The 26,357-nt window shown below is 38.1% G+C and overlaps 1 protein-coding gene across 4 annotated transcripts in view; it reads left to right on the top strand.

Annotated features, from left to right (window-relative positions):
- Positions 1 to 5,633: 5,633 nt before the first annotated feature.
- Positions 5,634 to 26,357, top strand: part of ARHGEF3 (Rho guanine nucleotide exchange factor 3) — a 139,502-nt gene continuing 118,778 nt past the window's right edge. For 2 of the 4 annotated variants that reach the window (XR_007509261.1, XM_049826230.1), the window contains exons 1-2: positions 5,634 to 5,762; positions 19,024 to 19,119. Coding sequence is in view for 2 of the 4 variants with exons in the window: in XM_049826230.1 (XP_049682187.1) it covers positions 5,728 to 5,762; positions 19,024 to 19,119 (131 nt within the window). In the remaining 2 variants the exon portion in view is untranslated. The remainder of the gene's footprint in view (positions 5,763 to 19,023; positions 19,120 to 26,357) is intronic. The other 2 variants (XM_049826231.1, XM_049826233.1) reach the window with 2 other exon arrangements.

Genomic DNA, 26,357 nt, shown 5'->3' with positions numbered 1-26,357 from the left:
TCCTCAGGTAAAGGAAGGTTTTTATAGTGGACTTTTGGTCTCGCACAATGAAGCTTAGAATTCTGTAGAAAAATCTGTAATGAGTCTGTAAAACTTGTTATTATTGAAGACTTGAACTGCTTCCTTAATATTAAATAGTTTGTGTACACATTAGCTATGTTAAATTTACGGGATGATGTTTAAAATGTTTATACCTGTTGTCTTTGGTTGGGCCTCGATCACACAATTCCTAATTCTGTTTCTATCACCAGTTAAATCGGAGACATTCTGAAGGGTCACTAAGCATGTGAATAGTTGCATTAGTAATTCAAAAGGGAATTTGATAAGTTACTTCTCTGTATCTGAACTGGACTTCTTTCAGATGTGTTATCCATATGTATATCCCACAGTCCTAATCTCTGTCCTCTGTCTTAGAGCCCTGTACGTGAGGGACTTTTTGGTGAAAGAAAATGGAAAGAAGGTGTTGCTCTAGTTTTTATATCTTCAGTTTAAAACATGAGAACCCTCAGGATGCTTTCCTGATGTTTGGGAACTGTTGGCCAAAATTCTTCTGCCTTGAGGATGTGAAAAGATACGCTTCAATATAAGGATGTGCATGTGGATAATACATCTCAAAAAACTTAAGGAAACAAGCTCTCACTTTCCTTTTTTTATCTTGCATTTAAATATTGTGGTGACTTGATACTGAAATCCGCCCCAAACAACCGAAACCACACAACAACAAATACTTTTTGAGTTAGTGAAAAACGTGGACTGCACACAGTATGTACATTCAAACTGTAACTGGTCAGACCTTAATTATTTCTAAAAGGTCAGAAGTTAAAGGTAGTGCTATAGATCAGCTGAAGGAATTTTTCCATCTAAAGTCTGATTTACCAATGATGTTCGTTTTTATGGGCAGCTGCACTTTTGACAATGATTTCATACTTATAGTAGTCCATGGAAAAAGTAGAGATTGGTCATATTGTCCTGTTCACAAAAAGCAGAGGAAAAGGAAGTGTTCTTTCCTCAGTGTCAGATGTCACCTAAATGACCAGAAATTGAAGTGTTTGCCCATAACCTACCTCAGTGCTGAAAGCTCAGTTCTTAGTGATTTTGGTATTTTACTCCAATGCAGATACTTTGGGAAGGCTGGGAGTTTGAAAACATTAATGTGAAAATATGAAAGATACTGGGGTGGGTGGGCAATTTAGTTATATATAGTTATATATAATAGTTTATAATAAGCTATTAATAGACATAATAGTTATAATAGTAAACATCAGTGCAAGAAGAAATTAACATCTGGAGAATTTTCTTCATCAATTAATAAAAAGACTTCATTTTTAATGGATAGGGAGCTGTAACGTTCAAGGCTGATTGACCACAGAAATCAAACTACTTTTTTTCCAGATTCTGCTGATTAGGTACACAGGCCTTGACAATAGATGGAAGGTTGAACCAGCATGAGTGAGTGTATGGAATGTCATCCTGTTGGGCTGCTGATTTAGCTGCAATTCTAACTGTTTAGTTGCTAATGGTGTGCAAAAAGATCTATTTGGAGAGAGGCAGTCTTGTTGATTATACAAGTCAGGTAAATTTATTTCCTAATAGTCTATGGAATTGATATTTTTTTCTCCACAGGAGAAGTATGCATCTGTGGCTTCACATAATTGTAAATGCTGTAACACATGTGTGCTCCCTGTGCAAATTCTGTATTAACCCTTTGACTGTAAATCAACATTAAATAGTTCACATAACTTGCTCTGGATTTCTCTAATAGCCAACCATGTTTATGATGAGATTTTACTCAACCAAAAATATTTGGCTGTTGATAATCATAACATAATTTCGTAAGGAATTCATGTCTTACTAACAGACATGGAACCTGGCATTATACAAAGGGCCTGGGAGACTGACACTGTTTTTCCCGTATCGGAGTGAAGCAACCTTTGGAGGCTATGCTCTGCCTTTTATTGGAATATTGACTATCGCCAACAACTGCAGACCAAGAGTTCTTCACTGCCTTTGTACACTAAAAATGCAGATCGAAACTAAAAATGGAAGTTGCCAATTTTGAGGCTGAGAAAATTTTATTTCTAACCCAATTACAGAGGATTAAGCTTGTCAGAAGACTGGATGCCTAGCATAGCAAAAGGGAAAATTAAACACTTAGGGAATGGACTTGTATTATTTAATCTTTACATAGTTCCAAACTAAACTGTGTTTCAAAGAAAAAGGTTCCCAGAAGGATTTTACGTTGATGAAATGAGTGCCAAGACTGTTTTCACTGCAGCTAGCAACTGCTTGGTGAAGTAATCTACAGTGCAAGTTGTGGGACAAGATTCACGATATAAAGGTCTTTTCAGTAACATTTTCTAAGCCTTTTATGAGTGCTGTGGCCGCACCCTTTTTAGTAATGCTTTATTTATCAGATGATTCAACCATTTTCAGTGGGTCTGGTTATGAAATCTGATACTAACAATGTGAGTGGGACATGCATCAGAGGAGTTGTTTGGTGTGTCACAGGTCAGGTTTTTTTCCTCACAAGTGCACAACTGGGGATATAAAGGCCATAAGCAAGTGTTATTATCATCATTTTACATGAGAAATGGATAGGAACTAGATCCACTTCAGAACAGAGAGGAGGCTGGTGTCAGCTGAAGACAGAATGCAGGGATTCATGTCTTAGTCTTGTGCCATAATGGTGCTTCTTTCAACAGTCTGTAACCAGTCAGTGTGTTTGGTTAGAGGTAGTAGTGTTGCAGCTTTTGCCGTTTCGCAATAACCTGCATGATGGAACAATCAATAGGGCACTGTTTTATGCCTCAAAAGTTTTGTGGCACTGCTGCAACAAGTTACCTACTGATGAAGCATGGTGGGAAACAAGAGGGCGGCACAGCAAGAACCACAGGAGAAGGAAGAGGTAGATTTGGGGCAGATGTTAAGCAATGTGCTTTATTTCCTCTACAACATCCCAGAGAGACCTCTGAAGTGTGAGTTACCTTAGGGCAGCCTTTTGATGGACTCTGCAGGGGCCTGTTTCAGCCCCATAGCACTCCTTGGTCCTATTTCTCTTCTGGAAGTGCATTGCTTGATGTGAACTTGGTTTGCAAGAATGACTCCTTTGTAATTTTGCTGAAAATCAGGAGTGATTTCATTGCTGTCAGTTACATCATACTTATTTCAGAATAATTAAAAGTGAGAATAGAATTAGACCTCCTTGTCTTTAGCAACATCTAATATAGGGGATGTACCCATAAAAGTCATTAGTCATCAACAGAAAGGAAACTGTCTACTCTTTGTTGTAGCTTTTGCAAACGTGCCAAGGTGTGATTTAGGTGTTAGGAAGGAAACCACCATCTCTTTGCAGAATAGTTGGACAATGCTCAGCTACTGAGGGTGGAGTGAAAACAATAGTTACAGTGAATCAGCAAAGCAGGGCAGGATGCTTATTTCTAAACTTTACCCTCTTTGCTTAGACTGCCTTCAGACCTGAGAAATACAGGTACATTTATTTCAGTATTACTGTTCTACTGTTCTTCCCTTTCAGTTGGCTTGCTAAATGTTTTTTGGTTTTTTTTTTAAGTATAACTGTCAAACATCACTGTATTTTAAGATAATGTTTTGGACTGAAGTAATAATACATGTAACACATTCTGTATTTTGCATACTAAATATGCTCATTAAGATTTAAAAATGCTGAACAAGCAACAATTGCAAGTTGTGTTATATATTATCACCTTAAAAACCAGAATTTACAAATTAGTAATTACTAAAAAAGTGTTAAATCTCCCTGGACAACATTTTTAGTTGATGTGGTTGAGCGGATTCCAGTATGTTACAGAACTTACATCAACTAATCCTTCATTCCCTGTGTATGTAAGTTAAGTGGAAATTTTGAGGACACATAAAATAGACTAAAAGTTAAAGGTCTCTAAACAGAGCATCTCTTCCCATTTCTGGATAATGAATACCAAATTAAGCTTTAAAACAGGGGTCTAAAGCTCACTTTTCCTTCACAGGCATGGTAAGTCCGGAATAAAAATTGGACAGGCATTTGCTGCCTATTGCAGCTCTGCTTTTGTAATAGGTACCACTTTGGCACTACCAGAGCAGGGGGCGGGACGTCTGTTTTCTAGTTTTCTTGGCAGCAGCCATGATGAAGGCTCAACACTTCAAGACACCGTGAGAAATAATCAGACCTGAGCAGCCTCAAAGATTTCTCCATTCTGCTAATTGTATCGATACTACTGGGAGCCCAGGTTTTGCCCATAACATAGTGTTGATTAAAACATAAATTCCTGTGTAGCTAACTGTAGGGCTAGAAGAGGGCCAGGTCCCCATATACCTGCCTAATTTCTGTGAACTGCTGCTTTAGGAGCAGATAAAAAGTAGTTGTAAAGCCACTATGGCATCTTGATTGCTACTTTTCCATCAATTCCAGTTGAATTTTCCCTAGCTTAAAAAGAATATTTCATCTTAAGAACCAGTTTCTTTAAATGTGACTTTGATTCCAGAGTGTTTTCATACTGTGTGGAGTTCAGAGACTATTTTAATATCCGAAACTGAAGAAATGAAATAGAATTTAAGACATTTACTTAAAAAGAAATAAGGTCTGATGTCCATATGTCTGTACTGCATTTCTAGCCTCAGGGATTTGAAAGAAATGAAAGATTAAATCTCGCTGCAAGATGTTAGGTTTGCAATGGAAAGCCTAACCATAGTTGACAAACACGACTAAGTATTTTTAAATATTTCTGGTGTCTAGACTACACGATGTGATGAGCTACTTTTCATCTTTTATTATTGTTTTTCCATTGGCTGTTTTATATTGGCAATACTACTACTGAAAAAGACCCACCACCTAGACTTCATTTGAATTTGTGTTAAGTGATGTTCTTCTTACACTAAACTGGTGCCTAAAGACTTTGGTCACAGAAAATAAATTTATCTTTACCAAGCACAGTACAAATGCATACCAGAACGATAGTCCCTAATCTAAAGAGCTCATAATCTAGTTGCTTCCATCTTCATCGCCCTATTTCATCTTTTTTTTCTGATCAATAGGGCTTCCTAGTGCATTTCCATACTTTTCTGCAAAACAGACATGCCTGTTACCAGCTGGAGATTATTTGTCACTACTTTCGCCAGGTTGTTGACCTAATGGGACCTACTCCTGGTCCCTTGCTGTTAATCTCGTTTGAGATTGTGGTGCCGTTTGCCTTTTTTTGGTCGGTCTTCTTCCTTCCTTACCTGTTTTGAACACCAAGGAGGCGGTGGGGCGACACAAGCCGCGCAAAGCCCGCGGCAAGGGTCTTCGGTGCCCCTTCCCACCTCCGGGGAAGAGGCAGGGGTCGGTCGGGCCACCGCTGCGGGGGCAGCTGCCCCGCAGCCGAGCGGGGGCACCTCGCCGAGGTGGGTAGTTCAGAAGGGACCGCCGAGGAGGGGAACGGGGAAAGAGGGCGCCGGCGTGGGTGAGCGGAGGCGGGCGGCAGGCGGGGCGCGAAGCCGCGGGGCGGGCCTCGGCCGGCGGAGAGGGGCGGGCTCGGGCTCCGGGGGGCCGGCTCGCATCAACACCGCGCCTCCTCCCTCCGCCTCCCCTGACAGCCGCCGGGCCGGCTCTGGACCCCCCCCCCCCCCCCGTCCTCGCGTCCCGCCCGCTAACGGCTCCCCCTGCCCAGCCCCCGCCGCCCTTTCTAGCCCCCGCCGACGGGTCCTCACCGGGGCGGCAGCTCTGCGAGCCGCATGCCGGGAGCCGAGGAGGAGCAGGAGGGCGCAAGGTAAGGTGCTGTCGCTTGCGTCGGGGCTCTGCTCGGGGCCGGGAAGGGAGGTGGCTGCCTGTCAGAGCTGGAGGGGCTCGGCTTCCCCCCCCCCCCCATCCCCCCCACGCCCGGGGCAACCTGGAGGCGGCCAGGCTTGGCGGGCACGGAGAGAGGCGGCCGTGAGGGGGCTGTCCACAAAGGTTGCATTGTGCCTCCGGGGGGACCCGCTGCCCCTTGCGGACTCCACACGGAGCGGTCGCGGGGGTGCCCCGGCGGTTCGGGAAGGGGCTCCTGCCAGCTCCTGGTGGGTGGGGGGCGCCGCACCCTTCTTCTCCTTCTCCTCCTCCTCCGTCTCCTCACGCCATCGCCGCCCTCCTTGCCCCTCTCTGGCGATGCCCCGGGGAGGGGGAGGCAGGGGGTTCCCCACCGTCGTAGCTTTGCGCCGCCGAGGTCGGTCCAACGGGAGTCGGAGGGAGGCGGGCGGGAGGGACCCGCCGCCTCAGGGCCCCCCGCGCTCCGCTCGTGCCCGGCAGCCCTGTGAGGGGCCCTGAGGGGGCGGGGGGCGCCGCCGGCGAGGCGACGGTTGGAGACGGCGGGCGCTTGACCCGCTTCCTCTGAGGGCTTAACAGCCCTTCTGGTTTTGCTCATTTACTTTCTAAAGGACTTTTAAATACTTATGTAGGGACGAATCTCACACGAGTGCCAGTTTAGAAGGAGGACCCCGTGAAGGAAGGGCCGAAGTCCCAGGTGCCTGTTGCCTCCTTTGAAAACCCCAGTTGTTATTACAGATAAGTTGTTCCCCCAGCCGCTTGTTTGGCTTGGCGAGTAAGAGAGCGGCTCCGCCGGCCTCCGGTTTTCAGCCCTTCCCTCGGCTCGGCACAGCCTCCACCTTGGGGGAGGAGGTGGTGGAGGTTTGTAGGCGAAAGGAAAGTGGAAAAAACAAACACTGAGCGTAATTACTTACACTTGCGAAGTCAGTTACAGCAGACTGAATAGGCTGTAAAAGAGAGAAAACGCTAATTAGCATGGCACGGATCATTGCCTGAATTATTTCAATAGTTAATGCTGGTGAAGGCCCGTGTAGGTGAAAACACGGTACGGTTGTTCGGCGCTGGCACCGGGGTCGTGTTGCAGTGCCAGTGTTTTGCCAGTTATCTTAGTGATGTGGTTGGCAGTGACCAGAATTTGTGATTGACTGAGAAACCACTTACATTAATGCAAGAAATCTAATTTTGGTACTTGATATCTTTTATATATATATATATATATATATTTCTTGTGAATCTGTAAACGTTCATGTATATCTTTTCTGTGTGTGCATACATATATTAATATAATTTATAGTTAAATGTTATCCTTTAGTACCTTGTGTGCTACGTTTTCATAGTGAAAGGACAGAGAAAATTCCTTCATCCTCAAACATTTGTCATAGAATTAATTTGGTTAATTATCCAATTCTGTAGCATCTACAGAGGTCTGCTGAGTGCAACACAGCTGTTGCACATCTGTTATCACAGATAACGGATGCTGTTATCTGTACAGAATCTGAATTCAGAATAGAAGCCATGGGATTTGGAAACAAATGGGATTAAAATATTTATTGCAGAATAACAGGTTTTGCAAAATGTAGGTAGGGAAGTATGTGGAATGGAGCTGCCCCAGTGTACATGAAATAAGGGAATGCACAGGAATATCTTTGGCTTGTCATTTAGTAGATTTAGCCCTTTTATTTGGAATTATTATACATGACTTGCTACCTGTTCTCAGTAAATATTTATTACCTAGTTCTAGTGACCCCCCCACATTGTTTTGAACAGAAATCCCATTTAATTTTCCATGAGAATTGTGCGTATCAGTTAGCAATGTGACAAGGCCTGGTGACCCATGAAGACACTGTAACATTCAGTATCATTCGCTGCACATTTTCTCAGACCTCCGCTCTGTTTTGAATAGTGCACTTCTTCTCAGGACTGCTTTTGTGTAGCAGTTGTTCTGGCGTGATTCCAAGTTGTGGGAGTGCTATGTGTGCATGATCTGGAGGTGTATTATGTGGAGTTGCTTCCAGCAAGTGGCCGGTGAGACCACATGTCCTCAAAACAAAAATCTGTTTTGTTTTGCTGTTCATGAATTGAAGGGGGTGATACCTGATTCTGCTCGGGAGTTTGTATATAATGTCTTAATATCGACTCAGGAGCTAGTTTTCCCATGTTAAATCTTTTGCTTTAGGTGCTAAAGAAAATTAACCTGACCTCTTAAGTTCTGTTTATGGTAGCATTTTATTTTTCAGTATTTTAGGTTTTTGAATAATCTCTTTTGATGAAACATAATTTTTCGGGGTGTTTCTGTGAAAGCATCTGCCCACCGCTACAAATGCTGCAACAAATGCATTTAGAATCTTTTTTGGAGTGCTTTGTGTGTGTGTATTATATTGCAGACACTGTATACTTGGTTAAGCGTGATGTGCATTTTGAAAAGTAATTTGTTAGAGTTGCCATTTTCTTCCTGTGTAATATGTAGGGAAACTGGCAAATGATATGTTTAGTGGAAAACTAAAAGACTTGGGGTGCTATAAACCATATTATTGATTTATTTTGTTTAACGTAGTCTCTTAATGTTTAATTTAATCAGTCCCTTCCTGTTATTTGTTTATTAAATCTTGGGGATATAAGCATTGCAAGGTCACATAGGATTTACAGATAAATTCTGGTACTTATAGATAAATAGGTAAATCTAGTACTTTCTAATCTGTGACTTTGAAAGAGCCTGAGCAGAGCAGCACTACATTGGAATAAAAGGTGGAAACAGGTGAAAATACTTGAACTTGCTGGACAAAGAAAAGTCTTGAAATTTTCATGTTTGCATCTATACCTATTGGCTGGAAAAAATGTTATCTCTATGTACCTAATATTTTCTAGGTCCTATAAAAGTCCCTTTGATTTTTTTACCAAATTGTGCATCTCAACTTGTGAGGGTGTGTTGCAGATTTCAATTGTCCGAGTCATGTGAAATCTGGAATAAACAAATGGCTATGGTCTTGCACAAGTCTCTTAAGAGCATGTAGAACTACTGTAGTGTAGTAGGTAAATAACTGAAAAATAAAGGACTCGGTAAATGCACTCCAGTAATCTGTGATTAGCAAACATCTGCTTTGCTTTTGACTATAATAGCTGCAAAGTAACTGTTCTGAAGTAAATAGTTATACAGCATGTAACTTGTGGCCTCCATCCCCAAATGTAACATAGAGGATATAAAACCAAACAAAAAATGTTTTCCCATCTAGTGTCAACCAGGGTTGAACTTTAAGTGATATGCTGTCAATTATGGAAATGTAAACAATGATTAACTTGCGGGTGCTCGACACTGTACAGAATCCAGCTGAAGAGGTTAGCATGTTAATGGATCAGGCTGTTAATATCTAAACACAAGGGCATATGTACATGCATATTTATTTACTTCTTCCTAATCATATGCCTGATGAGTAGTCTAAGGATTTCAAATCTGAGTAAGTGTGCTGCCATAGGTATATGAGTTACTTCAAAGTAATACGTGTCTGATACAGACCACTGCTGAAGGTGGTACTTGAAGGCATGGCCAGTAGTGAAATCCAGTAATCCCCTCCCAAAAAATTGTTTCAACGGAACAAGAAGTAGGAGCTTTACGTTCTTTACAATAAAAGAATGTTTTTTTTGCTTAACATGTTAAATCATTATATATACAAACAGAAATGGTACCATTATGTGACTAGAAAGGTGCTCTGTACTTCTACTGATTTTTTTTTTTTTTTTTTTTTTTTTTCCTCTCTCTATAGGATTAATTACCCTGACAGTCATGCAATTCCCCTCATAACTCTGCAGGTGTAATCAATGTGTGGTACAACTGGTACTCAAAAAGGTTTACTGGCTTTTATGCCACTGAAGCTTGCATAAACTTGGAAAGTTTGCAGGAGTTATCTGAACTTGAGTGGTTTCTGTAGAGCAAGAACAGCTGCTCTGTTGGTATCATTTCTCAAACATTTTAGTTGTTAAATAGAAGTACAGCTTTCATTAGTTTATTTTAAACACTTCAGTGTTTTTTCCAAAATAAATTTTTTGGACTATAGGAGAAGAGTATGTCCATTATGCTGTCTGTACTGTATCAGGAATCCTACTGATTTTGTTTTAAATATTACAGCGTGTCCAGCTAGTGTTCCCTCATAAGGTTCTGTCTGTACCATCACCTTTTTCTTGATGACAACAACCAGCTATTTGGACAGCACATGTTCTGGGGTTGGCTGACTGCTTCTGCTTGTATACAGCCTTAACTGATGCATCCAGATAGCTGGTAGTTGGGAGAGGTTAGAAGCATGTATGAATTGCAGTACGGTGCTTAAAGCCACCACGTTTGTATTGACATAGGCTATGATGAGTGTATCCCAAACATGGTATCCCTCTGTAGATAGTGAGGTTCTTATGTGAGTATGAGCCTTAAAATACTTTGCCTACAGAAACAGATGCTTGTCAGAATTAGCATTTGTTGATGCTCCACAGATAAGTAAAGAAAAAATTCTCTCAAGCAAGCCAATTACTGTGTGGAGGGGTGATCTTGCAGACTTTCCCATGTAGGTTTGGGTTCTGACTGTGCTTAGTCTTCACAGCTTTTCAGCTGCAATTGCTGAAAAGAAGATAATTTTAGGACAATACACCTTTTTGTCTGCCATTCAAATCTACTAAATAACCAAGAAAAATAAATGCAAACCAACTAGACGAACTTCAGTGACTTATTAAACTGTGCAGCAATACTGAATGAAATAATCACGGTTATTAAGATAGTAGGCTGAACGGATCATAATTTTAATGTTAAGGAGGAAATGTGACGCCCTTCCAGGCAGATAAAAATTTGAACCTGCTACAGTTCCCTGGCAGTGATGATTCTGATAAAGGGGAAATGGGTTGTGTTTGTCTCAACTGTGGTGGTATTTCTCTTGGTTTTCATTTATTCTTAATGTATTTTTGTTGAGGATAAACCCCTTTGTCATGAGGGAGGCTGGAATATATTGAAAGGAAGAGAAGAATATGAAAAAATGTGGCAGTGGTTGCATTAATTTTACACTGGGCATGCATGCTGCATCTTTTTTTTTCTTCTTTTTTTTTCTCTGAGTCTGTCATTAACATGAAAAAGACTTAAGTGCTAGTTTCAGAAAATTCCTCTTTTTTGTTTAATAAGTTGTCCCTTAAATTGGTTTAGCTTTGTATAGCCCTTCTAATGTTCTTTACAGAAATAGCATAGTTATTTCTGGAAATAGTTTTCCCCTAGATAAAATCTAGATTAAAAAAAAATAATCACAGAATCTTTGTGTTTGTCATTGTTACAACTATTGAGTAACAACTTAGTGCTTGCTTTTAAATTCAGAAGTTTGAGGAGGATAGAGTTAAATTAATCTCAGAAATTGCTAGCTGTATGAGTCACTAAATTGGGAACATAAATACTCATAATCTTTGGAAAGAACCTCTCAACATTGTTTTGCTGCATAATGTCAGCTGCAAAACACAATACAGTATGTTTAGCTTAAAAGTAGTTGTATTTGCATTTGAAATCATAGTTTATGAAAAAGTTTTTGCCCCTTTTTGCTTGTCAAACTGAATGAAGTCTAACACCGAGTCTGTAGTAGGAGCTAGATTATTACTGTTGTGTTTTGTTTGCTTGTTTGTTGAACAGAAATAAAAACTTGGAGAAGGGGAAAAGGGTAGAGAAAAGGCTAGTGCTGAAGAATTCTCATTGTATGCTGATAGAATGGATAGGTTGCTTTGTTTACTGTGTGGTGCTGAAGCCAGATACTTGAAATAGAAACATCTGGATCTTTTAGTCCAGAGAGAAACAGATTTGTCTGAGAATGACGTATATAATTATAAGATCAGTGACAAAAAATTCCTTGATATCTATTTACATTGAAGAGAATATAGTACTTAGTGTTCTCTGTATTCTGCTTAAACAATATATTTAATGTTGTGTGTGCACCTTCTGTATTTTAAACCTTCTGTTTAAAATGTTCTGTTCAAGTATTTGCTAGTGTTTCACAATGTTAGATTTTTTCCCTGGTGAGGTAAGAGAGATTTAGTTGTGTGTCATTACTAAGACACAGAGTACTGAAACACTAGGTTACTTTTTTTTAAGATTGATATGGCAATCAACTGCCATCCCTAAAAGCTCATAAACATTCCCTATTCCTCTCTACACTGCTAAAGTTTGAGTTAAAACCACTAAAAGACTCAAAGCTCTTGATAACTTTGCAGATTGGACAGTGTTGATGAGTCCTTGCGCTTCTATTCTTTATCGTAGTCATATACAGTATTATATAATATGCTGATACTCAGGATAGACTAAACCAGCAGTCTGAATTCTTTCATAACTCATTTTTCACAGCAATAACCAGCTCAGGAAAATCTGTGTTTGTATTTTGGGAATAAAACATGTCCATGTACCTGCTTGTGGTTTCCACGATACTGATGTCTTGATATATAAACATATTTAAACAGTTCAGAAAGATGTCCAAGTTGTAACCACATCCTCTCTTTGATGCTGCTAAACTTCTCCATGTGCTTTCATGAAGGTGATGCAAGATGAATTGTAATGTAATTGGTTGTCTTCCTCTTCTTTTGGTAATTTTTTAGGGAAAAGAGCCAAGTCTTGGTAAACTAAAGGCCTAGTCCTATTGAGAACAGTGTCTCATAAAAGGCTGTATTTCTCCAGCACAGAACCGTATTCCATGTCAGTGCTCTGGCCTGGTATGAACTTGTATTTATTTATTTCACTGTTGTCTTTTACCTTTTAATCTACTTTGTGCTGACATTAAATATAACATTCATGCTATTTCAAAAATAAACATTGTCTTTTTATATATGGCTGGATAGGCTGTGTATGTGTTTGGGAGAGGGAGCCAAACGATATTTGCTGTGAGACAGAATCATTACATTATTTCAAAGCTTCTTCTCTATCATCTTGGAGAGTTCTGATGGAATCACCAAATATGGAGTAAGAAGTTACGTGCAGTGCCTGTCATTCTCTGAACTACTTCCTTCAGATATCTTGATATATACACTTGTGTAAAGTACCTATATAAAACTTACCTCTGCTTCTTAGGAATAGAAGGTAACTATTTTTAATGAGATGCCTCAAGGACAGGAATAAACCCTTTCAAAAATATGTATTTTAAAAGGTCTTCCAAAACCTCATTCTTTAGTGCATCAGGTGCATTTTTAAAGACTTCAGGAGGGTAAGTAATGGTATGCCATGTGGGTTCACTGAGGTCAGAACTTACTTGAAATAACCATAGTGTGTGTGAAACAAAGTTTATGGTATGCTAGGCTTGGACTGAAGTGATTACGCAATGTGAAATTTCTCAGCACTGCCTGCTACTTGGAGTTGCAGTCAGGAGAAATATTCTTCAAGAGCTTCTTGAGTTTTCACTCTGATTTTACTGAAGTATGCTTTAGTGGTATAAAGAGGTTTGGCAGCTGCAGTATCTGAAAACCTCAGAAAAACAATTTGGATAAAAGATTGGTTTTGGTATTTGTTGTATGCAGTTAAACTTTAAAACAAACTTCATTATTTAAATCTGCTGTTCAACAAGCTATTTGCCCAAGACTGTTGCTGGTTAGGAGCCGAGTGCTATCAGATGTGATATACTATGGGCTTGCTAACTTTGTGTGTGGAAATGTGACTTTTCAGAAAACAAGACAGAAGTAAATATGTTTGTTCACTAGAAATTACAGACTTTTTTGCAGCTAGTAAGGAAATTGACTCTCTAATTTTAAAGGTGTTACAATCATGCTTGCTAATTAGTAATCTAGTGTTCAGGTTTTGTGAGCATAAAGACTTCTGGAGAGAATGACGGTGTATAATGCTCCTGATTTTTTTTCTTCTGTAGTAGATGCACATTACTATAGTGATGCTACTGCCTTCTTTTTCATTAGAAGAAATAATAGTTTCTGCATTAAGGGGTCTTGGGGATCAGTAAAGCTTTTTTTGCTGTTCTCTTATCAACAAAATATAACAAGATATTTCGACAATGCAAAGCATTTTGGTGAAGGTAAGGAGGTGTGGGAACATGTTTTTTTCAGAAGATATTGGTTATTTTTACTTCAACTGTAGTGAACAGCTGTTGAATGATACGTTGTTTTTTAACTACTGCTACTGTGAATATCTTACTTGTCTAGAGGTACCAAATAGGGAGTGGAGGCCAAGGCAAAAAAGGTTTTTAGCCTGAGGATCAAAGTGTATCTACACTTTGTAACACAAGGGGCAGGGGTGGGGGGGAACCAGAGAAAGAAAATGGGCTTTGTGTAGGGAGTCATGATCAGCTAATACTTTTCTCTATTCTGCTAGATGTAAACCATAGGCTGGTTTGAGCCCATGGGGTGTTGTGGCTTCAACACTTTTCTTGAAGCTTCTCATTCTTTCAGTTCAAATGATCCTATAATGCTGTTCTGTGCAGGTGTTCGGAGGCTTGAGTGCTGTGCAATACTAGATCATTCCCCCCCTCCCCCCCCCTTTATTTTTGTCTATTTAACGGCAATTACAGAGCTTCCAGAATTAAAGCTAAATATAAATGACTAAAATACACTTAAACATTACACGCTGTTCAGTTCTTGAGCTGGTGGCTCACCACTACTAGGCTTTTCTCTGCCATTATGGGGTGTAAGAATCTACACTAAGGCATATGGACTGATAACGCATCAGATGATCAAAGTTAATTATTTTAATGGAAGCATAACAATTAATTTCTCTTAAGTTTTCTCTTAAGAGAATTTTGGGGTGCTTGCTTCCTTCTGGGTACTCTAGTATCAAACAATCCATACTCAGTTGTAGAAGACTAAGTATGCTAAATTTCTGATGTCTCTTCAAAACCAGCAAGGATGTTTCTTCAAGGCTGTTCCCTCAATAAGATAGTGACAGTAGTGTTAAACATAGCTGCTATAAATAAAGTCTTTGACATTGTTTTCCTATGTTTTTGTTCTCGAATTGGCTTTTACCCACTTCCTCCTATTACAGCACAGCACGATCTCTAGGAGAACACCTAATTTAAGTGCATGTTCCTTATCTGGAACACTCAAGGTTCAGTGTACAAACAGAGGATGAGGGACAGAATACGTCTGAAGCAGAGTCTCTTAATATTCATTCACTTGCCTTGGCATCTGGCTTTAAGTTGTTAAGAGGGAAGATGATAGATTTATTTTCCTCCATCAGGTTTCATCATATATAGCGCCTATGCCATAAAGTTCAAGTCTAAACAAGAGTTGGATGGTGATATAGAAAGAGGCACCTGTGAATAGCATATTTTTTCTGAACATTGTTCCTTTGCTTCTTGAATCGCATTTAATTTTCTAAGATATTATTACTGGAGGCTGATTTCTGGGGATAGTGGTAGTATTCTGGTTGAATAAATCCTAAACCAGTATATTCCAAACAAAATTTTACTTTGCCAGTTTTAGCTTTATTTTTTTTGTCGTTCACTTTGAATATAAACAATATTTTTGGAGAGTATAAGCCTTACAATAACTTAGCTTTTCTTTCCACAACAGAACAATTCAGTTTCATTTTAGACCTACTGAAGCAGTTCATGTTCACTAGAAAGACTTTCACAAAATATTCTTAATGCTTGAAAAAAGATGTCCCCTTCTACTTCCTAAAATAGAAAAGGTTTTATTTTTAAAAGTTATTTAATCTGAAGAAAGAGTCTAAGAGCAGTCTGTGGCACAAAACCAAGTTGGGATAGAATCTACAGGCTCAGAATTTTTCATTGAAATGACTTTAAATTAAGAGAAGTATTGGTAATATTTGGTATCCATGGCTGTGGAAAGTGTAGATGGATACCAATTTTCCATTTGTCATTTAGAAACTAAAAAACTTATGGTATTTTGACAAGGCCATAAAACTTGTCAGTGATGTGGGGATCAGCTGTATAATTACTTCTTGCTCCTGGTAAAGAGTGAACTAGGACCTGTGTAGACCTGTTGTCAGGAATAGGATGACAAAAGAGTATCCCTGATGATTTTCCAGAAGCTTGTCTGACTCATTGCTGTCTGACCTCTGAAGTGTGGATGAGAAGTGCTGCTGGATGGCAACACTGAATAGACGCTTGGTCTCAAAATTTTAACAATCTCCTCCATCTCAAAAGACAGTAAGGAAGGAGGAGTATGATTTGAAACTGGCTGATACAGACAAAAAGTTGTTTAAGATGCTAGGAGTTTATGCTACAGCAGGCAGGGATTACATGATGGGTATTGTTGAAGCATTGTTCGTTCTTCGGCGTGGGTGTAAAGTCAAGAGGGATGCTTTGCACTACTTGCTCCTATCTGGAGGAAGTGTGCTCTTGGCTGCTGCAGTGCAGAGGACAGGAGAGGGCTGGGCAGGCATGGTGGTTTTCCTGTCCCCTTTTGTCAGTGGTAGCTGAGGAAGGATGCTTGTCCCCCATTGTATCAGCTGGCTGTTACGCTTCTCTCCTCCACATGTCCAAATGAAGAGTGCATTTGTTTAGTTAGTGGGTGACTTGGCAGATCTCTCATATTATTGGAAACGTAGCAGTGGAGGCTGCGAGAGCATGACTGTGTGTCTTGGAAGAATATGACTCCTGGTATCCAAAAAGCCTGCTGTCTTATCCAGCATATAGATACCTTTCTGAAGATGTGGTGGAGGAGACCTTGCTATCAGAATGAATAAATGCTGACCTCTTGATGCCCTCCTTTTATGTTATAGAAAACACCAGAAGTGGATTTTTATAAGATCCTAAGGTTGTTGAGGGGAAGGAGTACAATGTGTTACTGACATTTTCAGATATTAGACTGGGAATGTGAGGGAGCTGAGAAGTTTGACAAGATGTATTCCTCTACGTAGTTTTCTTTGCAGAACATGTGAGAACATTATTTGGGTTTATGCTATATTTCATTTATTTTTTGTTAGATATATGTCAACCTTTATCATCAGTTGTTCACAGAAAAGTTTGTAATGCAGTAAGTTTTATCACTTCTTCTGTCCTCTGCTTTTACTCTAGTTTCAGTGTGGAAGTCTCAATGCAGAGATATGTATGGAATGTTTGCTTAGATATTTCCAACAGTGGGGAGGGGAGTGCTGAAAACACTTTTTTTTTAGTCATACATTGAACACTTGTACTACTCTACTACTAGTTCACAAGTGAACAGTAGAAGTTGTATTTTTTTTTTTTCCCCTGGAATGGCAACCTTGTGGTTTTGTAATTTGAATCTTTCAGCTTCCAGCTTTGAGAATTAATGGACTGCTTAACCTTCCCTTGAACCTTTGATCTTACTTGTACTAGTGACTGTAAGAGGAGGTAAAACTCTTATTGGCATAACTTGCATGATCATTGAAGCATCTGGGCTTTCCCAATGTAGGGTAGAAATTCATTACCAGAAGAAAAGTTTTAATTTGCCCTGTCAGGAAATTGCTTCCTGAAAGAGGGGAACTTTGCAGGAGATGTTTTGAGTATGGACTCTTACATTGTTGCTTCAAAACATATTTAGGAATAACTCCTCTCTTCCTGTGCTATTATAGACTAGAAGCAAGTAATAATTTAACTTTCAACACCTGCTGCTGAGCCACTTCTAGAATTACTAGTTTTTTGGGTGAGTTTCGTGGTTTTGTTTGTTTGTTGTTGTTGGTTTGGTTGTAGTGGTGGTTTGCTGGTGTTTTTTTCTTTTTTTTTTTTTTTACACTTTTGATTTATTTTTTTTTATTTTTTGAAGTGATCCAACTTCAGAATCAGGAGTAAATTTGAGGTCAGGCACAGATCCAGAAAGAGGTGATCTGGGTAACAGTCTCTGTTCCTGCCCTCACAGAGGTGAGGCTTTTGTTCTCCCTTTCAGAATAGTTTTCTGGATCTTGAAAACAAGATTTCAAGAAATAAATTTGCTCAGAAACAGACTGTGCAGAATTTTTATCCCCTTCTGTTATGAGGGGTGTAAAAAAAACCCGCAAAATTAAGGACCTGTTCTTCTAAGTCCATTCTGTTTTCTCTGGAATGGCAGTGCTGCGTGCTCTTCACAGCAAAGGGTAGGCAAAAAGAAGTCCAGTCAGCACCAAATTTTGGTTGCTGATTTTGGGACTTCTGTCAGATAAACATTCTTGCTAGGGCTGTTTATCTACTCCTGCATGGAGAGAATTTTGATACAAAGATTGGTGTTCTCTTCAAAGTACTTGTTTCGTGAAAATTGGCCTAATCTGCCTGCCATTGATGGGACACATGCATTGTACTCAACTTTCATGCTGTTCATGACTGTCATGTCAAGATTTTGACACAGGTTTCACACATTAAACCGGCGTTGTAATGGTTCTTTATACCTGCTTGCAAAAAGCAAGGGATTATTATCTTGACAAGTACAGTCTATTTTCTGGTTATGTCTTAGTAGATATTAATCAGCATACAGTTGAACCTGTTCTCCGTTAATCAGTTAGGTCTTTGTGCTGATCAAAATAGAAACCAGGTGTCAAATCAAGTCAAGTAAGATGACTTTGATGGCTAAAAATATTTTTTTTTCCCTCTCTCTTAAAAGAAAGGGGGGGAAAAAAAGCTATAGGTGTAAGAAGTTCCATGTTAACATTGTGGATCCTGTTACCAAAAAATAAACTTGCCTTACATAGAGACTTCATTTGTTCTTACCATGCAAGTCATTTATGTGAAGCGCCTTTGGCCATGTAGACCTTTTGGAAGTTTAACTTCAGAATTGCAATGGCAATAGCCAGCACTTGGAATATGTCTGTGCTGTTTTTGAGAGTGACTTCAGCCATGAATGAATTGTTATTTTCTGCAAATCAGCAAAGTATGATCTTAAGTTATTAAAATATGGATCTTAAGTTATTAAAATATGCTAAAAAGCTTCTGTAAATCTTTACATATGAGAAATAGAAATTTTCTCCCCAATGTTGTGTGGATCATTCCATGGCAACACTAGCTGTGACTGCTGGTCTGAATTAACATAACTGACACTATGCATAGCCCTGGATACTGACTTGCTGACATCAACTCTTTTGGCATGTATTCAGAAAAGTAAACAAAAGACAATCAGTGTTGAGTTTGGCATAACTAGCAAGTCCACGAAACTGCCAAATCCTTCTCAATGTATTCATCCAATTAATCCCATTGATTTAGGACATTTACTTAAGCGAGCAAAACATACTGTATTCGGTCTTAAAAGTTTTTGTCTGAAAGTTTTGGTTTTCAGGTGAATTAGTAAACACATTCTTCACTTATGTTACATTTTTCATGTTTTTTAATGTTGTTCCTTTGTAGAAAAAAAATGAATTCTGACAGCTCAGCACTTACCATGAGTAGCCCTGCTGTAATAAATCAATGTGCCAGAGGAGGAGTGGAAGAAGATAAAGTTTGGTAAGCTTTACTTCTACTTTTCTAAGAGGTCAGTAGACAGCAATATTGGGAGATGTAGTTTTAAAATTATGCAAACATTTATAGCAAGTAATTATTTTTTACTTTAATTTTGCATTTTTTAACAACAGAGAAGAAAAAAGGGAAATAATTTCTTATTTTGGTTTTGAATTTTTAGCAGGTGACCATGGAATAGGGTGTCATGGGGGATGGGCAAGGGAAAAACTCCTGTTCACTTCAGCAGTGCACCAGTTGTACTCATGGAATCTTTCACATATGGCAAATGTCTTAATCTCCCAGTGCTGTTTCTATGCTTGTGCGATGGTATTACTAGTACCCTTCAGTACTGTGCAGGCTTGTGGTATCCTGAAATTCACACCCTTGGAGACATTATGAAGTCAAATAGTTTCTACTTTTTATTAAAAAAAAAATAATTTGCACTGGAGAAAAAAAATACTACGCAGTTCAATGGTAGGTGTGGACAAATGCTTACACTTTTTTTTTTGTGAAAACTGCCACTGACTGTGCAATTTTTAGCACCTCCTTTGGTGTTTTAATGAGGGGAACAGGGTATTGAGAAAGCATTGAGACTATTTCAGCTGTGTTAATGAGAGCCTTTTATTGAGAGCCTGTTGATTTTTACTTGCTGTTGTTCACTGGGGTTTAGCCAGTGTTTTGTTACATTATTTATCATGTAGAAAACAACCAAATAAACTCATGACAGGAAGCATGACACGCATATGGACAAAAAACAAACTTACATTGTTTTTTGTAGTCTGAGAAATACTCTTCAAAAAGGTAAATAATTAAATATTAGCAAATGAATGTTATATTTCCTGCTGGATGCATGTCAGGAAATCACATAGACTTTTTTTTTTAATGTGGGATTAAATTAACAGCATCATAATAACTGCAAAGTAGTTTCTTTTTAAATGACTCCCACTATTCTACTATTCCTGGAATATTTTCAAAGCTAGAAACAAAAATCTTTGGATGAAAAGGCTGGATGAGGAAGACTTGTGAGCTTCCCTCCAGACTCCCAAATCTAATGAGGGGTGGGGAATTGTCACATACTATTCCTTTGATATTTTTACTGTTTTTTATGCTTGTGGTATTGAGCAATATAATTTTGTTTTTTGCATGGCATTTCTTTGTAATGCTTCATGGCAATTCTTGGTAATGTTGACTAAAATAGTGAGAGAGTACAATTTATGTTATCAAGTATGAGAGTATCATGAATAAATGGTATGTTGTTACAAATGTGTAATTGACCTTGGGGATAGTGGTGGAAAATATAAGAATTTACTTGTCTACTAGTCTTTGATTTGCTTTTGGTCATGTCTGTCCCACTCTCCCCGACCCCCGCAAATTCTTGTCTATATTTTTTTGTGTACATTAATCTACAATTTCTTTGACATACATTCAGTCATACTGACTAATATTTTTAATCACTGCCTTCCTGCAATTCTTCATTAAATTAGTCAGGTTAGAGCAGAGATTGTTCTCCAGGAATTAAATACATCTTTTTATTTAATATCCTAGGATGCTTAGGAGTTCTAATTAGGAGATAAAACAGATTCCTTTTTTCAGACATTGTAAAATTACCTTGGTATTTGAGGTTAAATAAAGATCCACAATTCCAAATGCTCATCTGCAGGAGCAGACATGCTCTCAAAGTCCCTCTGTTGTTGCTAAGCCAAGTTATTCAGTGTGTCACTGAGATGCAGAGAATTGTTTCACATTGTAGGATTAGTCTAATGCAATTTACATGGCACTTCGAAATAAAGATTTTTCTATAACCTCTAGAGTATTTACACTGACTGTATACTCACCACTGTATACATGGATGTGTATACTTGATAAATATTTTCAATCAGTAAGATAAATATGAAATGAAAATTTTAAATTAGAATATAACCTTGTAGACTTTGTTGGCTATGAGTAAGTATGTGACAGCTTATGAGAGTGCTAATTGTGGCAGTAGAAACTTGGACTGAATTGTCTTGACATTGAAGTGTTTATTACTGAAAGATAAATTGATGAACACTTCAGTGGTTAAGGTTATATTGAGATGTAACTCTTCTGTGGGCAGAGAATAATATATGCTGTCATAGGTTTTGATATCCTTTTATATTTAAGTACCATGTATTAGGTTATAGAAGTGGTAAAAGGAGCCAGGTTATCTCTTAGTGTAAATTGTGGGGCCTGTGCTGAATTACAAGGAGCTAAAAATATTTAACCCAACTTTAGCTGTGCTTCATATGTTCTTAAATGTGTTTGAACCTGTATATCGACCAAGAATATCACTTTTGTTAGCTTCTTATTTTGTAAACCACAATCTCGTTTGTTAAAAAGGGCATCATGTTTGCAATCTGTGGAATTTCAGTTGGGTTTTTGATGTGAGAAGCTGAATAGCAGTCTGATGCATGTCTGGTATCATGAATGCAAAATGTGGCCGATGTGAATTCTTTACTATCTGTGACTCAGCTATTACTCGGTAGATGCACTAAATACAGTGGTGAAAATTTCATTTAGATTTGAAGTTTGCTAAAAAATTTTTTTGCTTGGTATTGTGGGGTTTTGTGAGTACTAGACCTGAACAAACATTTTCTCAGCCTAATAAAGTGCAATGTTGCACTTTGTTACTGCATCATGCATTTATTATTGTTTTTTTCATATTCTGATTCTTGAAACATATTTACATTCTGCTGTGTTCTCAATTGTTTTATTTTCATGAAAATGTGACTGCTGTTAGTCATAGCAAGATCAGGAATGTATACTATTAAAAGTATGCAGTGACAGTGTAAATTATTCAATCAAGTCAAAAGTCTCCACAGAGCAAAAGCTCTGAGCAAGACCTTACCTAGCATTTAAACATCACTTACGATGCATGTAAAAGGCTTTGATGTTGCCTAAGGTCAGCCCCCCTAGAAATAGAGGGAAGAGTAAATAATTGAGTGCTGGTGATTTTTACTCAGAGCCAGAAGACAAAAGTTCTTAATTTTTTTCCTTGACTAAAATATTACTAAAATGTGAGCAACAGGTAGATACACTTAATACCAAGGACATTAATATTATACAACAAACTTGTGGTAGACTTATCCACATAACCTTAGTATATGGTGAAGTTTTCTCAAGTGCTGTAACTAAACTTGCATGCATTGTATGAATGTTGTGTATATTCCTCAGTGAAAGCATGGTGCATTTGTTCAGGTGATAAGTGTAAATTGTTTTTGTCTTGTCCCATTCCTTAAAGTTGGGATCTTTTATATATTTATACTTTGTTTATAAATTGTAAGTGATGTTTTAATGACTGCCAGTCAGTATTTTATTCTAATAAACTACTGTTTTAAATAAAGCTGCCTTAAATACTTTTGGCATGATATATTTTTATATTGGGGATACATTAGAGGATAAATTATGAAATGGAAATAGTTCACCAATTTACTTTCTCCCCTTTTATAGATGACAGTGTAACTTTATAGAAGACAAAGTATACTAACAGTACAGTACTAACTAGCTAGAATCTTGAAGTTCATGGACAGGAGTGCAAGAAGGAAGAACTCTAAATTTCAATCTACCAAAAATGCTAATGGGTATTGCGAATTTCATGGTTTAACTACTGACTATGAAGAGGACATCTGAAACCTTATCTGCTTTCTTTCTCTAGAGCTAATACCAGAAAAAGAATATAAACTGATAAGATATGAAAAGCTTGTAGAAAAAAGACAACCAAAAATATAAAAAATATCAGCTCTGTTCCTCGTTACATTGTGTAGACATTTACAAATTCTGCCATTCCGTTTCATCAGTGGTTTGTATCTGCGTAGTTTAGTACTTCTACAAGATAAAGTTAATTGAATTCTCAAATTTGCAATGCTTCAATTGCTTCTATTGCTTTTTTCCCTCCAACACACATAATACTACAGCAGCAAAAAAATGTTAGTAGTAGTACAAGCATGACTGCTGTAAATGTCTGATAACTAGAGGGCACCACAGCAGAGTTCTTGCGTGAATCAAATTAAGCTGTTCTTGATAAGCAGGAATACTGAGAAATTTAGCTGATACTAATCAGATGTTAGGACCATTCACTATCTGAGCTAGTATGCGACAGCAGTTGAACAAATAAAGGCTTGAGAGCCTTGAAATTCTAGAAGCTACCAATTTGGCAGGTTCTCAGTTTCTTAATGTTGAAAATTGCAAGAAAGGAACTAAAGATAAGGGAGCAAGTGGGAACTGTGTCAATTCGTCTATGCTTACTATGAAAGTAGTTGGCTGGCACGTTGTTTTTCAAAACAAATGTGCAGGGGAATTGGAAGTTTTCCAGTTTTTGTTATTGTGTGTGGGTTTATAACTTGCTTCCTCTGGGCTGGATGAAATCTTGCTAGTCACTTCTTTATCTTTTTACATAGGATTAAGTGAGGAAGTATTTCAGCTTTTTAAAGCTTATAATTGAAATTTGGGGTTCTGGATCTCTTCTGTGACTGGGTTTGTGGTGCTTTGGCTTTCCATTTCTGTCTCCAAATACTCTGTCATGTTGCTTACTGTGACAGTCTTAGAGCAGATCTCTCTGAAAACTGCCTTTGTCTGTCATGAGGTCTGAAGAAATAAATTATAAATTTTATAAAATTTATAAATTATAAATTTTAAAACTACCCAAACAAGCAGTTCTATGTGGACTCCAGTGCATTCTGACTGTCTTTGTATTTATGACTTGACTTAAACTGAGTTCGAGGACAGAAATGTCTTTAAATTGTTCCTGTTTGTTCTTTGTCTTCTGCTGTAACAGCTAGGTTGTTTTTGTTTCAGCTTTCCTTTCCAATCTGAGATGGAAGTATTTTTGTTATCTACAAAGGCATGTGGGTACTGGTGCTAATCCTGGCTGAGAGAGCAGGGGCTTGCAAATAACAATGTTAAGGATCTTATGTGAAAACTTTTATTTGGAATCTGTCATTTATTAAGTGTTTCGTCAGGGGATGGAATTACGGTCATGTTTCTGCACTAAACTTTAATAGAAGAATAACTTGCTTTCTGATCAATTTATTGCAGAAATTGACAATTTGTAACTATTATTTTTGGTGACTTTTTGGGGAAGGGGGAGCTATTGAAACTCCAGTCTGTCTTGTAAGAAGACAAACTTGGATACTGAACTTGGGTATTACAAAAATAAATTTTAAAACCAGCTCCATAATTGCATACATTGAAAGAGAAAAGCTTACTGTCATATCTTAATGTGAATGTATCTAGGGTGCAGAGAGATTGTTAGGATCTTACTCCTAACATTGGCTGGTGTGATGCATGGCACTGCTGTTTGGCATGCAGTGTGGTTGGGCAGCTCTTCTGATGAGATTGGGTCAGCCATCTGCCCTACATACAACTGTGTCCTTATGCCTAAAACACAATCTCTGAAGGATCATGCTTCAACATTGTCTCACAAAGTTGAAAGAGCCTACTTTTCTTGCTCATTATTGACATAACAGTCCTAGCTCACCATTGTCTGTATGAGGGCTAGATATCATTACAACACATTGCACTGCTCCTATTTAAAGGGATATTCTAGAAAAGGGGCATGGAATGGTAACTCTGACCATCTTTCATGGGGCTGTCCTCAGAATTCTAGAGGCTTATCCTGTAAATTCAGTATGGTTGAGGTTTTGAGGCAGGCAAGAAAGAAGTACAATATGGAATCCCTGAGATTCAGGGACATATGAACTACCTACTTTCCCTTGCACATCTGGCTTCTGCAATTCTTAAAACTAGACCAGCTCTGAATAGAGGAATGTTGAATGCAGCAGTGACTTTATGGTTTGTTCCCAGGCATATATTATGTATATAATCAAATATTCATTCCTTTAGTCAAGTATGTCCTGTTACCTCTGATAAGAAAAACGTAAATATTTGCCAGAAATATTAAAGAGTAAAAAGTTGTGTACCATTCTGTGTTCTCAAAAGAGCTGTACTTTGGGTGTTTTCCCCTTCCCTTTTAATGGTCCAAGTTAACTTCTGAGTATTCTATTAAAAAGGAAAAAAAACCCCACCCAACAATAGTCTTCTCAGAGTTTGAGTAGGTCACCTAAGCCTATACTAAGGATTTACTTCTCTTTTTTTCTTCCAGTAGTTTAAAGTGGTGTGGTTATCCAGAATATGGCTGCTATAAGAAAACATGGCACTTGCTGTATTTGATCATTAGAATGAGATTTTGAAACTTTTTTTTCAATCACCAAGGCCTGTCAGAAGATGTGAGAGAAACAGACATCAATAAGCAGCAAATTAGTAATTTTAACCAAAATTTTGATTCTCCACCTGACAATCCAAACCTTATTAAATTAAAATTACTTTCCTGGATCCTAGTTCTATATGCTTTTCTTATTTTGATTTTTTTTTTTTAATATGAGTAATTAGTAATGATTTGCTAATTTAGGGATAGTTACCCAGAAAAGCTTGTATAAGTTAAAATAAATGCAACTTTTTGACAGAAGAAAAAAAAATATTTTTTTTCTTAGTATTATAAGTGACTGATGAAGATCGAGCTCTTCTTGGTTTTGGGCTTCACTGAAGCCTCACACATTGTTTGGTGCTTGGCTGTTCCTTTCCCTAGGCAAGGAACGTGGTATACTTTGGCATATAATTAGGAGCAAAGGTGTTTTACTGTTGTTGTCTTTTGTTTAATATCATGGCCTTAGAAATATAAAATAGAACATTGTAAATAGACACAGGAAATAATTGAAACATACCAGGGTTTTTTTTACATCAGTAAAACATTTGTGAATGAGGCTTCACAATAATCTGGCTTTTGCAGTGAAGCCAAATTAAAAAACTCTAGCCCTTCTGTTGCCTGTTCCTATTTTCACTGTTACTTTCCACCACCTCTATTGTGCCAGTACTGTATTTATACATTCTGTGAATTAGATTAAAATAGTTTTGGTTAAAAATAGCTTTCCCAAAAGGAGATTTAATTTTTTTTCAGTACTTTTATGTGTAGCACAGCCCTACAAATAGTTGTTTGGTGCAGCTCAGAGGGTGAAAAACTGAGGTATGGGGTCGGACACAGTGACCAAGGAAGTGGGGAATCACAGGGTTTGACCACTTTACTAGGACTTCTTTGCCAAAACTCTTTTATCCTAAAATGGTAAAATAGTTATAAAATATATAAGGAAAAGTAATCTCAAATAAATAGACTAAATTTCATACTTATCTTCTTTAGATAATTATTTAGAAACATTAGCTTTATGAATAGAAAT

This window comes from Accipiter gentilis, chromosome 23 (assembly GCF_929443795.1).
Source record: "Accipiter gentilis chromosome 23, bAccGen1.1, whole genome shotgun sequence".
NCBI classification, from domain to species: domain Eukaryota; kingdom Metazoa; phylum Chordata; class Aves; order Accipitriformes; family Accipitridae; genus Astur; species Astur gentilis.
This window is presented reverse-complemented; position numbering and strand designations above follow the sequence as displayed.